Source organism: Chroicocephalus ridibundus, chromosome 2 (assembly GCF_963924245.1).
Source record: "Chroicocephalus ridibundus chromosome 2, bChrRid1.1, whole genome shotgun sequence".
Classification (NCBI taxonomy): domain Eukaryota; kingdom Metazoa; phylum Chordata; class Aves; order Charadriiformes; family Laridae; genus Chroicocephalus; species Chroicocephalus ridibundus.
Window position 1 is genome coordinate 43,792,204 of NC_086285.1, and position 12,982 is coordinate 43,805,185.

Below are 12,982 nucleotides of genomic sequence, written 5' to 3' on the forward strand. Positions count from 1 at the left end.
TTTTCTCACACAGCTACTGAAATACATTGTTCAGAATAATTGAGAATCAGTAGGGTAATTCATTATTCATTTTCACAGCAGCATTTCTTAGGTGTTTTGTTTCAGAAGCCTGCATTTCTGTGCGTCTTCAAAGCACACAGAATACTCCATGGAGTCAGGAAAGAAAATACATCTCTGACTGACAGAACGCACATACAGCCACTTCTCTATCCATCAATGTCCCAGAACTGCAAGCCAATAAGCACTAATACCGGGGGGGTGGGGGGGGGGGGGGTGGGGGGGAACCAGACAAGATCAGCGTTATCTCCTAATTTTGTAGGACTACAAGTCTACCCTTGATAGCAACCCTGGAAGTGGTAAGAAAAGAAATCTGAAAATTAGTATATTTGTTAATGCCATCTGTGACTACTGTATGCAGAGTTCATTGACCTCTGGCAATCATCAGGTCAGGACTAGGTCTACGCTACAGCTCTCCCACTGCTACCCATACAGAGCAGCAAGTAGCATTAGTTAAGAGGGAGTAAATCATGAAGGGCTTTTTGACATGACTCACCTGTAGAATGACTAACAGCAGCACTTGGTAAGTTCTAAATATATTGTTTTACTTCTCTGTCAGATTGATTCTGCTTTTAAACCAGAGGTAAGATGAGCCTATGGTGGGCAGGAGGGCGGGCATCTCCAGTTGCTGCCTCCTTGAAGGACAGCCAGGATATGAAAAAAATCAAAGTTCTTCCTAAGTACTAAGTACTTTACTAAGTGAAGATATTATTCAGCCTACTAAACAGTCTTCAGCTGAACTGCGAAGTAGTTCTATAAATGCATTTGAAGTTCTTTGGGCACAGTATTGGTCTACACAACAATACTGTACCTTCAAAAGTTGCCGAAGTGATGAAACACTACCAGTTCTAAATCAAGCACATCAACCTCACAGTGAAGGGAAAATGCACCAAATGTAAATGGACCCTGTCTCACTTTGTTGGCATGCAATTTTTAGCTCGCCTTGCCCTCTAAATATATACGGATGAGAGTAAAATTAATAATTCACAAACAGAACACTTGCCAGGTTTAAAATGGGGAGCATACCATATTGATGGGTTCCCCCTTGGTTGTATTTGCTACAGTCTCACTTGCACAGGAACAGCTGCTTTCCAGATATTTTTTTTTCCCCTATTATCATAGCAGTGGATATTCCTCAGGCACTACAGGAAACACTCCAGCACAGCTCAAAGGTTTTGGTGTCGCTCCTGCTCTCCCCCTCTTTTTTCTTCTGAATTTTATCTGTGGTTATACAATTACTACTCTACACAACTATCCTCACATGTAAACGAAGATCCCTCCTAATTAAAGCAATATTCAAGAGTCTCACAGGAAGGCTTGATGCTTAGATTTCAGTAAGACCACAGCTGTAACGAAAGAGGTTAGGAATACTTAGAGAAGTTTTTCTAGCCTACTAATCCTCTAATTAAACACTCAGCTTACCCTACTATATACATCTGACCAATCAGCTTCTCGAAGACTTAAAAAAACCACAGGAGCTATACAAACCTTCAGTTTGGACAAGTATGTCCAACAGACATCAACAGATTTCAATAGGACTTCCCAGAAGTTACATTTTATTTTTTACAAAACTGTATGTGGAGGACAGCAAAGACAGACATGTATGGGTGCTACTTAAAAAAAAACAACACAACACAAAACACACAACCAAACCCACCACACAACAACAAAAACAAACCCCAGCAAACTTTTGGAAAAATGCAGTTCTAAATATGTTAATTTTATTTCAGTAGTTCTAGCAGGTGTCAGTCTGGCCACTGTCATGCCAAGTGCCAAAACCCGCAAGATAATCCACGTCGCAGACAAATCAGTCACTAGTCTCTGGACAGCAAACACAAAGTGCTTGTGTTAATCAAAACAAAACATTAAATTGGGAGAAAAAGTCAGAAAGAAAAAGAAGGATGAACACTGGCAAGAGACCGGTCACAGTAGTGACTGGCTGTCAACTAGAGCACACTGCAGCAATTTATCAAAAAAAAAAAAATTGGGTCAGAACAAACACAAGAAAAAGGGATGGCTTGATTAATGTTAAGGTGTGATTAAAATACGAGAGAATATTCAGTTAAAATTAGAAGCCCTATTTGAATTTAACACGAGTGTTCTGCAAGCCAGAAAATTTACAACCAGGCATAAAGTTAGCAAATAATGTCACCAATCCAACACAAGATATCAAGTTGCATATCTAACATTATAGTAGTCATTTTACAAAGTTGCATTTTATCACTGCCTCACAGCACTAAATTTCATTCAAGAAATTCATAGCTCCATTCACTTCAATTACTAAAATTACAGTTAGAAAAAGCAGAAGTAGTATAATCTTTATAACTAGTCATCTCAGATCTTTGCCTAGTCTTCTAGGTACACGCATGCCTGATAGAGTTCTGTGTCCAGAGCTGAACGTAGCACCACAATGAAAATCAAAAAAATCGACCACTGTACTACAGAGACCCTAACAATCAAGACCACTGCAATCAGATGCGTTTTAACATGTCTAAATGAAACTCTTACTTCTTACGCTCACACGAGGAAATTGAAAATTTAGTGGTAGTCTTATAAAATTTATATAAAACAATTCAGGGGTCTTTAAAGCTTTAAGGTTTAGGAAAATTCCATCCCATAGATTTTAGTTTCCAGGGAACTCTAAAGTAGTAATCCCTGTTACACACTGCATTGCAGTTAAATAGCAGTGATAAAGACTATCCATATATCCAAGAGGATAAGCAATAGCTTGTTAACACTAATACTTAAGAGTTCACTGCTTCATTGTAGAAATCCCCATATAAATGGAGTTTTGCAGCTATGCCACTCAAGTCTGAAGAAAACACTATCTCCATCTATCTCCATCACATTTTACCTCAGTTACACAGCTCATTAAAATGTTTATTTTCTGTCTTGGGGTTTTCTTGGTCAAAAGGAACAATCAATAGGCTATTTCAAGATCTTTACCAGAAACTCCCCTGCTATACTTGCACAGAAATACTCAAAGCCACAGCTGATAACCGTCAAATTAAGAAAAGCTGAAACTAAATAATGAGGGGGAGGGAGGGGAGGAAACAAGCAACCCACACTCAACCACTCTCAAAATCTGGTAGTATACTCTCAGGATTATAAAGTCACATTTTCTTTCTGAATTAAGCCAGTTACTATGATTAAGCAATTCCAACTACACAGAAAATATCTTCCCTAATACAGAAATCTCTAAGTACTATACCTATCACCATATCTTTCAAAATTTTCTTCCACAGCTAGTGAGTCTAAGGTAGCACACCATTCTAAGACACAGCTGCTAAATATTGCTTGCATCAAAGCACATTCAAACCGTTATACGGCTTGAATATTAGTTATACGGCTGCTATTTACATACAGGTTGCATTTTCTTCCCTGGACGAGCTGCTTCCATGCTGATGTGCAGAAACGGAGAATGCCCTTGTCCGAGACCCTGTAATGAACCTCCCAGGAGATCAGAGACTGCGCATACATGACTGCTTTAGCTCGCTCTGCTTGACACAGATGTACTCCGGGAAACTGCTCCCCAGCCCTGCAGCCAATCGCTCCCTCGCCAGCCTCTCATCTCCCAGGCCGCCGATTACAGCTACCGCAGGGTCGCACAAGAGCAGAATGGGCAAGACTGCATGCCTTCAATTCCAGCTCAGAGAATACCAAAAAAGGAACTGAAACGGAGTTCGAGACTTAACATTTTCTGCATCACCAACAGCTAAGAACAGCTCCAAGGTTATATTTTTGCTCCAATCCAAGACTTCATTAGCACTACAAAATGAAAGCACATGTATACCTCAGGTCCCAGAACAGAACAACCCAAAAGTCAAACATCTGCTAAGTGCATTTATAGCTGTATTATCGACCTTTCACTGAATGCTCATTCCAAAACACGTTTTTTTTGATATAGGCCATATATTCTTCTTCAGCAAAATAAACCAGGGCTTACTAGGGAAAAAAAAAAAAAATCCTCAGGAGTTGGTTGTTTGGTGTTTTTTTTCTCCTGTTGAAGAGGTAAAAAAGCCATGCCATTAGCTGCAATTAATTTCATGTCTCCTTTCAGATTAAGATGGCTCTCTGTTTCAGGTATGATACAAGTAGCTATGCTTTTTCCTTGCTGAAGCCAACCCTAGAAAAATGCAGCCTCCACTACAGAGCTTCATTTCACTCTTCCCTTCTTCATCACTGACATACCTTAATCTCCTTGTCCCATCATATAATGCATATGAAAACTGTCTCTTTAAGGCATTATCCGTAGATTAACCTTCATGACATGACACTGCCTTCCTTGTTCTTTTATTCTTCTTTCATTCCTACTTCTTGGATGACGAGAAGTCTGGTCACGAAGCTGGACCGGTGCCACCCCAACCAATGAACAAATGAACAACTTGGAGAAAACAAAACAAGCAACATACTGTTCATAAACTTGGGGCAAATACCACCAGCCAAAGAAACCTACTGTGTAACTGTGAAGATGGTATTTACCACCTAGCAGTTCAGAAATCAGAAGACCACATTCAGTTCCCCTCAATGCCTTTCTCAGTCCAGAAAATTCTCTAACCATAGACTAATGAAAGTATTCTCAGATAGTGCTGACAAGAGAGTTTAGAAGTAGTTTGTTTCCACTCTGTAAATGGATGTTCACTCTAACATGTGTGTGAATCTTATCACTTACAAGCTATTGAAGGCTTCTCTGTTGCTATATGTAAATACCGTAAACTACATGGTTCATATAGGAAGAACAAAGCTAAACAAAAATATCAGGTACCCTAACTCTTAGTGATCTCCTCTCAACTGAGCATCCTAAACCAAACCCATTCTTTTCCTAATGCAGAGAACAAATTCACACAGTTCTTTAGCTACTCAGATGAATACTGAAACAGCAATGCTGAACTGGCTTCTGGTGGCTCTCCCACATTTTAACGCAGGCTTCCTTTGCATAAATCCATACTAGAAGTACTCAATTTCTAAAACTACAAAAGTTGGTTTGTTTAGGTTGGGGGTGGGTATGTGAAGGGGAAAGAGGCTGTCTATTCCTTTGGGGTAGAATAAGGGGAGAGCAGGGGGGGTTGGGAATCACACACCATTGATTTTTTTATATGTTTTGGAAAAAATACTTGCTTTGGAAACTTAAAAACCTCTCTGAAGCAGTTTATTGAAATCTCTTTCTAGTCTGTAGTCAACCAATTCCTAGTTAATAGTCATTCAGTCTTGGAAGAAAAAAAGAAAAAAAAACACAACACAACACCACTCAGAAGCTTTATTCAGTAAAAATAAAAAAAAATAAAAAAGAAAGCAAAGAACATGTAGAGCCAAGCTGACAAACTAACAAGGTTTTTTTTTTCCAAACAGATGGAAATTTTTGGCTTTTAAGTCCCATACCAAAATACTTTGTGGATAAACGTCTGCTCTTACCTAAGAATAAATACCAGGGATTCGCATTAGATGGAAAACAACACAGCAACTTCAAACTGCAACTGTCTCAACATGCTTAACTACAAAAGTATTCTAAAACAAACTTTAGGCAAATATATTCAAAATTATCACATCCTTGAACATGTTCAGCGACAACACTGTGAGAACTCAGAGCAAGACTATTTGTGCTGCAGCAGTATCTCAACCATATGCTTGATGCTGCAAAAGAATCTTTATGAAGTGTATGAGGGCTTTATTTTTTTTTAAAGAAAAAGAAACATAAGTAGCTATCATGAAACATCCACTTTTTCCATCAATCTGTCCTTCTTAATTTTCATTTTTATACCCTCTTCAAGTTCCACTTAATTTGAGCTTATCTTCCCCTATAAAAGCACTTTTTTGGCAAAGCAGGTCAAAAAAAAAATACCTATCTATTCTCCAGACAGGAAAGAAAGATTTTGTCTGAACTCTTAGCTTTGTGCAAAACTTTTAATCTTTTCACAAGCAATATATAGTCCATTATTTCCTTGCAAGCAGCACAGGCTTCCATTAAAAATTCCCTCAAAATCAACTAAATTGGACTAATTCCAAAAGCTCTGTTAATCATGGGGTGGAATGCAGAAACGTTTACAATGGATCAGAAGAGTAATTTTCATGTCACTTGTTATGACTAGTTTCTGGATCAATCTGTAAAAATATCTCCTATCACGTCTTACAGCAACACTAGCGTTAACACACCAGCAAGCTGCATATATTTTACTACAGCCGCAACCTCTTCTTTCCTGTCCTACAGATTTTGCTCTTAAAATGAGTGCACAATTATGATCCCAGTCTATCATAAAGTGGCAGTAAACTGCCTTATTGCAGGGTGTGCAGAGTCTCTAGCAGGCAGAGCTGTGCCTAAACTGCCATTCCGAGATGACAGGACACGTGCATGTTTTTATTTAAAATAGCTGCAGTGGGCAGGACTGTGCTCTCAGCAGGATTTACCACATGAGCTCAAGCCCAGGGCTATCAGACCAAGCCAGACAGGAGCATAAGGAAACTTGAGTGCTCATTTGCTGGCAAAGAAGCCATACTGACATACCCACACATGTAGCCCTGGGAACTGGCAGATCTGGTATGAGGTTTCTATTGATACTCTAAAATCATGTTTTGGGGTGGGGTGTTAAGAGTTGCATCCATAATCCAACTCAACCCTTCCCTATATGAACAAATTATACAAAATGAACATGACCATTTTTTTCTAACATTGCAGTCCAAAAAACCCAACCCAGTTCACTGCTGCCTTTCTTCATGTATCTGAAAGGATAGCATCTATCTCAAACTCAAAGCACCTCTCTTTAGAAAAGAGTATAAAAAAACAATAAATACTTAACAATGAGACAATAAGAAAATACTTCTAAATGAGGCTTTATTTTGGATTGGGGAGGGTGGGGGGGGTGGCCCAGGTCATAAGGGAGACAGGAGGAGAGGCAAGGTGCTAGGGGATTAAGATGATGCAGGAGGAAGTTGTATGACACAAACTGTCTAATGTTAGTACATCAAACACCACTACAGATGGTTTTGTTCAGGTCCTTAGTAAATGGGAACGTACTAACTTCTTATCAAGAAGAACAGCTTCCTACAAGTTTTCTATTAAACATAAATTAAATATAAGCTATTCCTCTATGGAGACATTATTCCCTTAGCAAGGGAAGACAGAAACCTTCATAGGCAGTGGCTCATCATTTAATGAATTAAAACTATCCATAAAAACCAAGTTTGACTGCCTACAAGTATTTTTCAGAATACAATTTCCACATAACGGCTAGTTCCCAAGAGGTACATCCACACAGCACGCTTCAACTTGCTTCAGTTTGTATCGGCACGTACACATGTAACTGAGTGTTTCCAAAAAAAGAAGACGACAAAAAAAAAAAAAAGAGGAAGAAAAAAAAAAAGATAGACTTATTCTGTGCTGATACTCTCTGGTGTATTGCCCTAGTAGCATACTCTTGGGTTTCTCAGCACATTGCAGGACAGCTGTCACAAGCCACCGTGACTCTGAGAACGAGCACGAGACAGGTTGCTAGTTTGAGCCCTCCTGACATTGCACAGTTACATATCATTCCAAGAGCTGTGTACTTATTCTCTAGAGAGGCTACCACAAAGTTGTAATCTGAATTGGCATCAACAGTGACATTACTACATACTCTACTGTATAGACTCCTTCATTAATCACCCTGCGGTCCTGATTTGGATACAGTGATGAAGCAGAACAACAAAAGATGTATGTAAAGTTTTAGAGTACTTTACTTATTTCTGGACTTAAAAACATCCCTCAGTAGAGACAGATGGAAGAAATTCATCATGTTCAAACAGAACACTACCAGGAATTTCACTTCAACATGTATAAGCATGTGGTCACCATGCAAAAGGCACTGAGCTAGGCCAGGGGGGTTTTTGCGTGATTTGATTTGTCAGTTTGGGGTTTTTTTTTCGTTTGGTGTTTTTCTGGCAAAAGCATGAGCATGCTTTCTAAATTCAAAGCCACTCAACTTTACAACTGCAACATATCCGTCATCTCTTGCTTTTACATAAATTAATCTCCAGGCATTTTGGCAGCATTTTTGAAAGATATTCTGATTTTTCTTTATCCTAAAGAAGTCTCAGATCACTGTACAAGTTCACAAGAACTATAAACCAGGGCGTTACTAGTGTTGAAACAGCCACCTAACCAAGGCCATATGTTTAAATGCTTTACAATCACTTGTACAAATATTAAACATTCATCTCCTAGAATAATAGATGGCACAGAAATGAACAGCTAATGAGTTCGGATATGAAGCAGCATAATATGGGTCAGATAAAGTTATCTGTTTTGTACTGTCATTATATTATTTGAAGTACAGGAACACGAACGCCTTTCCCTGACAGCAGATCCTCAGGAGGAAAAAAGAAAAGGGGGCGGGGGGGGTGCGGAGGAAAAAAAAGGAGAGTCAAATTATCCAGTTAGGACAGACTCTCCAAATATAACAAAACCAAGCTACGCCCACACAGAACAGTTCATTGACAAGAACACCAAACATCAGCAGATAATAAATAAAAAAATTTGCTCTTTCAATGAATGCTGTATATTTGGAATTATTATTCACCTAAATGTTTTTCCGTTGACAGAAAAGTGAAAGATCATGAATCTCACCAGTTCACATGAACGCAAGACTTAATTTCACTTTCAGCTTTCCCTGTCTCTCAAGTTTTCCTCTATTCATGTAATTGAATCCCAGCCAAATCAAGTATCTTTACTGACAACACATTTACTCTTAAGAGTGAACAAAAATTACTACCTATAAATCAAAGCTCAGGAAACTATAATGGAAACATAAGGTAATGTTTCCAACATCAGTAGCAGGACTGACAACAGCAGGAGGTTATTAGCACTCCACTGGGCCACATTTCTTTTTAAAAACAAGGCAGGCAGAATGGAAGTGAAACTCCGAGCCTGCTCATGACCACCGCAATTTGAACGAAGGCAGAATTTCATCATAAATTTTTTACTTTCCAAGTGGTGTAACATACAAGCTTCAGGTGCTATTGTCTGCAGATTCTGTTAATACATAATACATTCCACAAATCATATCTCCCAAATTATGCTGAATAACTTCAAGACATCTGAAATCTACATTTATCATGAATACCTGTCAGACAATGACTTCTCCTCACAATATTTTGAGCAGACATTGTAATATCCTTGCCTTACATTAGATCTGATGCTTTCCTGATCACAGAGTAAACATATAACTCACTTCTATGTTTTTATATATATATACACATTATATATATGTATATATATATAAAAATCATATAACTCACATTTCAGAAAACTAACCTTGACAAGTTTGTTTTGGTTTGTTGGGTGGGTTTTTGTGGTTTTTGCGTTTTGCCAGCTTCACAAGTTAGATCAGCTTATGGGAAAGGAGACAGGACAAAGGGGGAATGACACCTCCCCTTCAGAGACCAGGAACTAATTAGTCCAGCTCAGCCTTCGCATCAAGACATATTGTAAGACATGTACTTTCTTGATGAAATTGCTTCCATTTTCCTCCTGCAATTCTAAAGCACAACAGAGTACCTTAAAAGTCTGAAATAACCTTTTTAAGGAAAGATGTTGCTAGACAAAAAACTGTCAGAACTTTAAACTCCTAGGAACCAGCCTAAGATCCATCAGAAGGATCACTGAAGGGACATTTAAAAGGGGATCCACTTCTATTTCTACTTGCCTTGCCTACCCTCACGTAAAGGTATACAGTTGACCTCCTTTTGTTCTGTGTAAAGAGAGAAAGCCGCTGCTTTTCTGGTGTACTAAGAAATTTAATGTTTTTTGCTGTGTCTGACTAGGAGGTTCTGGGAGAAGTCAGTGTAAAAGTAAGGTGCTGATTCTGACACAACAGATTCATGCACATGGTTGTACATGGTATGAACATTACAGGAAAGTTCAACTGAAAAAATGCAAGGGTAAAAATCTGACAGAGATCTAAAAATTAGCCAAAAAAGAAAACCTACCTCTTTTGTAGGTGCATGTTCTTGACACTGCATTCTTTGTGTCAAGAACAACTTCTGAAAGATATTTTTTTTTAGTACTTTATTACAATTTTCTCTTTTATGAATAATCACGTAGAAGACAGTCTAGAACACTACTTCTAAGAAAGATGCTCACATTTCTCTTTTGAAGAGGAAAAACTAATGCTGCAGGACTCGTACTGTAAACTTATGACTTGAGGGGCTATTTAGTAAAAAAAGTTGAATGCATCCAACCCACAGTAGGCAAATTAGGTGCTCTTGATTTGTTTAACAAACACTTAGAATTCTCTGCTTCAGAGGGCATTAACATTTGAGTTTGCATGGGAGCTGTAACCAGCCAGCAAATACTAAAGAGGGTGCTCTCTGAAAAGATTACTCAAACAATACAGAGGCATTTTTAATCATTTTGGAATAAGCAACAAAAGTTACCTGTTTTCCTAATATAGCCACAGTTAGACCACAGTTCTGTGCTGCCTATTCTGTGCATTGCCATCCAGTAGCACAAACACAAGCTCAAGGAAAGACTGATTTTAAGTGAAACTGAACAACATGGAATTTAGACAGGCTTTTGGCTTTCACATTGGCTTCTAAAAGACAGACAATTATCCGATCTTGCATAAAGTCTATCCATAAAAATTCTACTGCCATGATTTTCCTGTAAGACAAATATGAACTTGCATAGTAAGCTTATACCAGACCCATGCTACCTGAGATGCAACCATGGCAATTTTCACCAGCCCCAGGAACTCTAAAGGTGCCTTCAACATATTAAGTCCTGCCCCAAGATACAAACTCTCCTCCCTTCACTCTCTGCCTGAACTTGAAAACAGATTCAATAGCTTAAAGATGTCCTTACGAACATCACTGATCCCATTAACAGACAGAAAACTAAAATACTAAGTCAAATACACAGTAAACCAAACATTAAGACAAATACACAAAATATATCATCCAGACTGGAGACCTAAGCAAAAGACCCTTCAGCAATATGAATCAAATATGCCATACCTGATGGCTACAAGAACTGTAACATTTGTAATTCAGGATTTCACAGCTAGTAGGGAATTTTTAAATGCTGAAGAAAAAAAAAAAAAGCAAGATTTGATCTAGACAATGTCAACTCTATCTGTCAGCCAAATGACTTTTCTACAAACATCAGATAATGGAAACAGAGAAAGGAAAAAAAACAAAAACAAACAAAAAAAACCCAAAACAATACAAAAAAACCAAACAAAAAAAAAAAAAACCAAAACAAAAAAAACCCACAACCCAGCACTATTGCATGACCTTTCTAACAATTCAGAAACCAAGTCTCCAGACTAAGTACGTCTTTCTGATACTACCAAATGTGTAGAGAAGCCATCTACACAGAATCCAAGACTTGGTTTTACTGTGACATATAAAATAGAAACAACTACAGCTTACAGCCCTAGGGATGTGTTACTATAGCAAACAAATTTCTGCAATCAGATCAATCTTAATCATACACGCATTAATATAACTTTAAATCTTTAACTGGGTTTTCTGAGGGGAAGCCTTCACTAGAAGGCTTTTAGCAAAAAAAAAGCTTTCCATGATTCCAAAAGCACCTCAAACTGATAACAGGAGACAATTTGAAAAATTATATACGAGATACATGAGAAACAACAGTTAAAAGAGGTAATACTGAAGCTTTCCCACCTATAGCCAAAAGCAACATGTAAAGAAATATTCAAATAGGAAGAATTTGAATATACTTGTCCTCTAGGCAACTCCCTATGTTTCTAATGATAAAGTTTTCATTTGCCTAGATTATACGCATATTATAAGCACACCCATCCCTTTTTTCCAGTGTTACTTCACTTAAGTCAGGGCACACAAAAGAAATTAACCTATTCACCAAATTACTTGCCATTATTCTCACATTTCTTCACAGGACTGACTCTACAGAAAAAATAGCTGCCTGTAAACCAGGCTGGGAAAGTGTCACTGAACAGCATGCTGTAAAAATCTCCTATGTATAGAACAAACAGAATCAAACTGGCTTATAGTGCACACTGACCTTAATCAAATGTGATCATATCTGATAAAGGCACTCAACGTTGGTAGAAAATGGGATATTTTTATTGAAATGGGAACAAAATTTGATATTTGGGGCAGTACAACATCATAGCTTTTGGTGATCTTAACATCAATTTCCGAGCTTTTGACTGAGATGTAATTAATTTAAATAATAGCAATAATTTTGTACATTATTTTACTAACCATTTACAGACTTCCTCAAAAGCTGAGATTTCCAAAAGATTTGTCTGTAAAATTTGAATCAGTTTTCATTGTTGATTATCAAAATCAACACTAGCAGAAGCATTACTTTAAAAAAAATTATATACAGCAAAAGCATTCAAGAATAATGAGACAAATAAAAGGATACTTTAAAATGTTTATAACCAGGTCAGCTGTCTACTAAAAACTACTTACGTTGTCTGAGGTCTCTGTGCATTGACAGGGGCTCAAAAAAGGGTAATGCACCCTTTTCTCACTGGGACAGAACAGCTGCGCCAAAAGAAAGCTCTACCCTTAAAGGAAGACTGAACCGTAGTTCAGTTTAGAATTACAGCATTCATACCAGGACACTAGGGGGAACCTGAACGCAGTCCACTTCAAAAATCACTTGCATATTCTGATGCTGCTATTAACCCCAAATTTTCACTCATGGACAAGTTATTCAGCTATACGAGGGAAGACAACTTTTTTCAGACCACCGAGGTTGTAACGCATACAGACTCTGTAACTGGGAAAAAATATGGAATTCTTATAACCTCAGAAAGGAAGCTGTTGTACAATAGTACAGAGCACAACTATCACTCTCTCTATTCTTATGGTTCTTCCAGCCTTTTCTATTGAAGAAAATTATCAAGCTGCATACTCAAATATCAATCTGTTAAACAAAAAGCAGTTGAAAAGACTGCAC

General features: G+C 37.9%; 1 protein-coding gene across 3 annotated transcripts in view; it reads right to left on the reverse strand.

The window, feature by feature from the left end:
* The window catches only part of SLC4A7 (solute carrier family 4 member 7), a 101,164-nt gene that overhangs the window by 67,982 nt on the left and 20,200 nt on the right, over nucleotides 1-12,982 (reverse strand). For 2 of the 3 annotated variants that reach the window (XM_063325219.1, XM_063325218.1), the window contains exon 1: nucleotides 3,422-3,627. The exons of the other annotated variant lie outside the window; for it this stretch is intronic. In XM_063325219.1, the coding sequence (XP_063181289.1) occupies nucleotides 3,422-3,457 (36 nt within the window). In that variant the 5' untranslated portion in view covers nucleotides 3,458-3,627. Of the gene's footprint in view, nucleotides 1-3,421; nucleotides 3,628-12,982 lie in introns of those variants that run through there. 3 annotated transcript variants of the gene reach the window in all.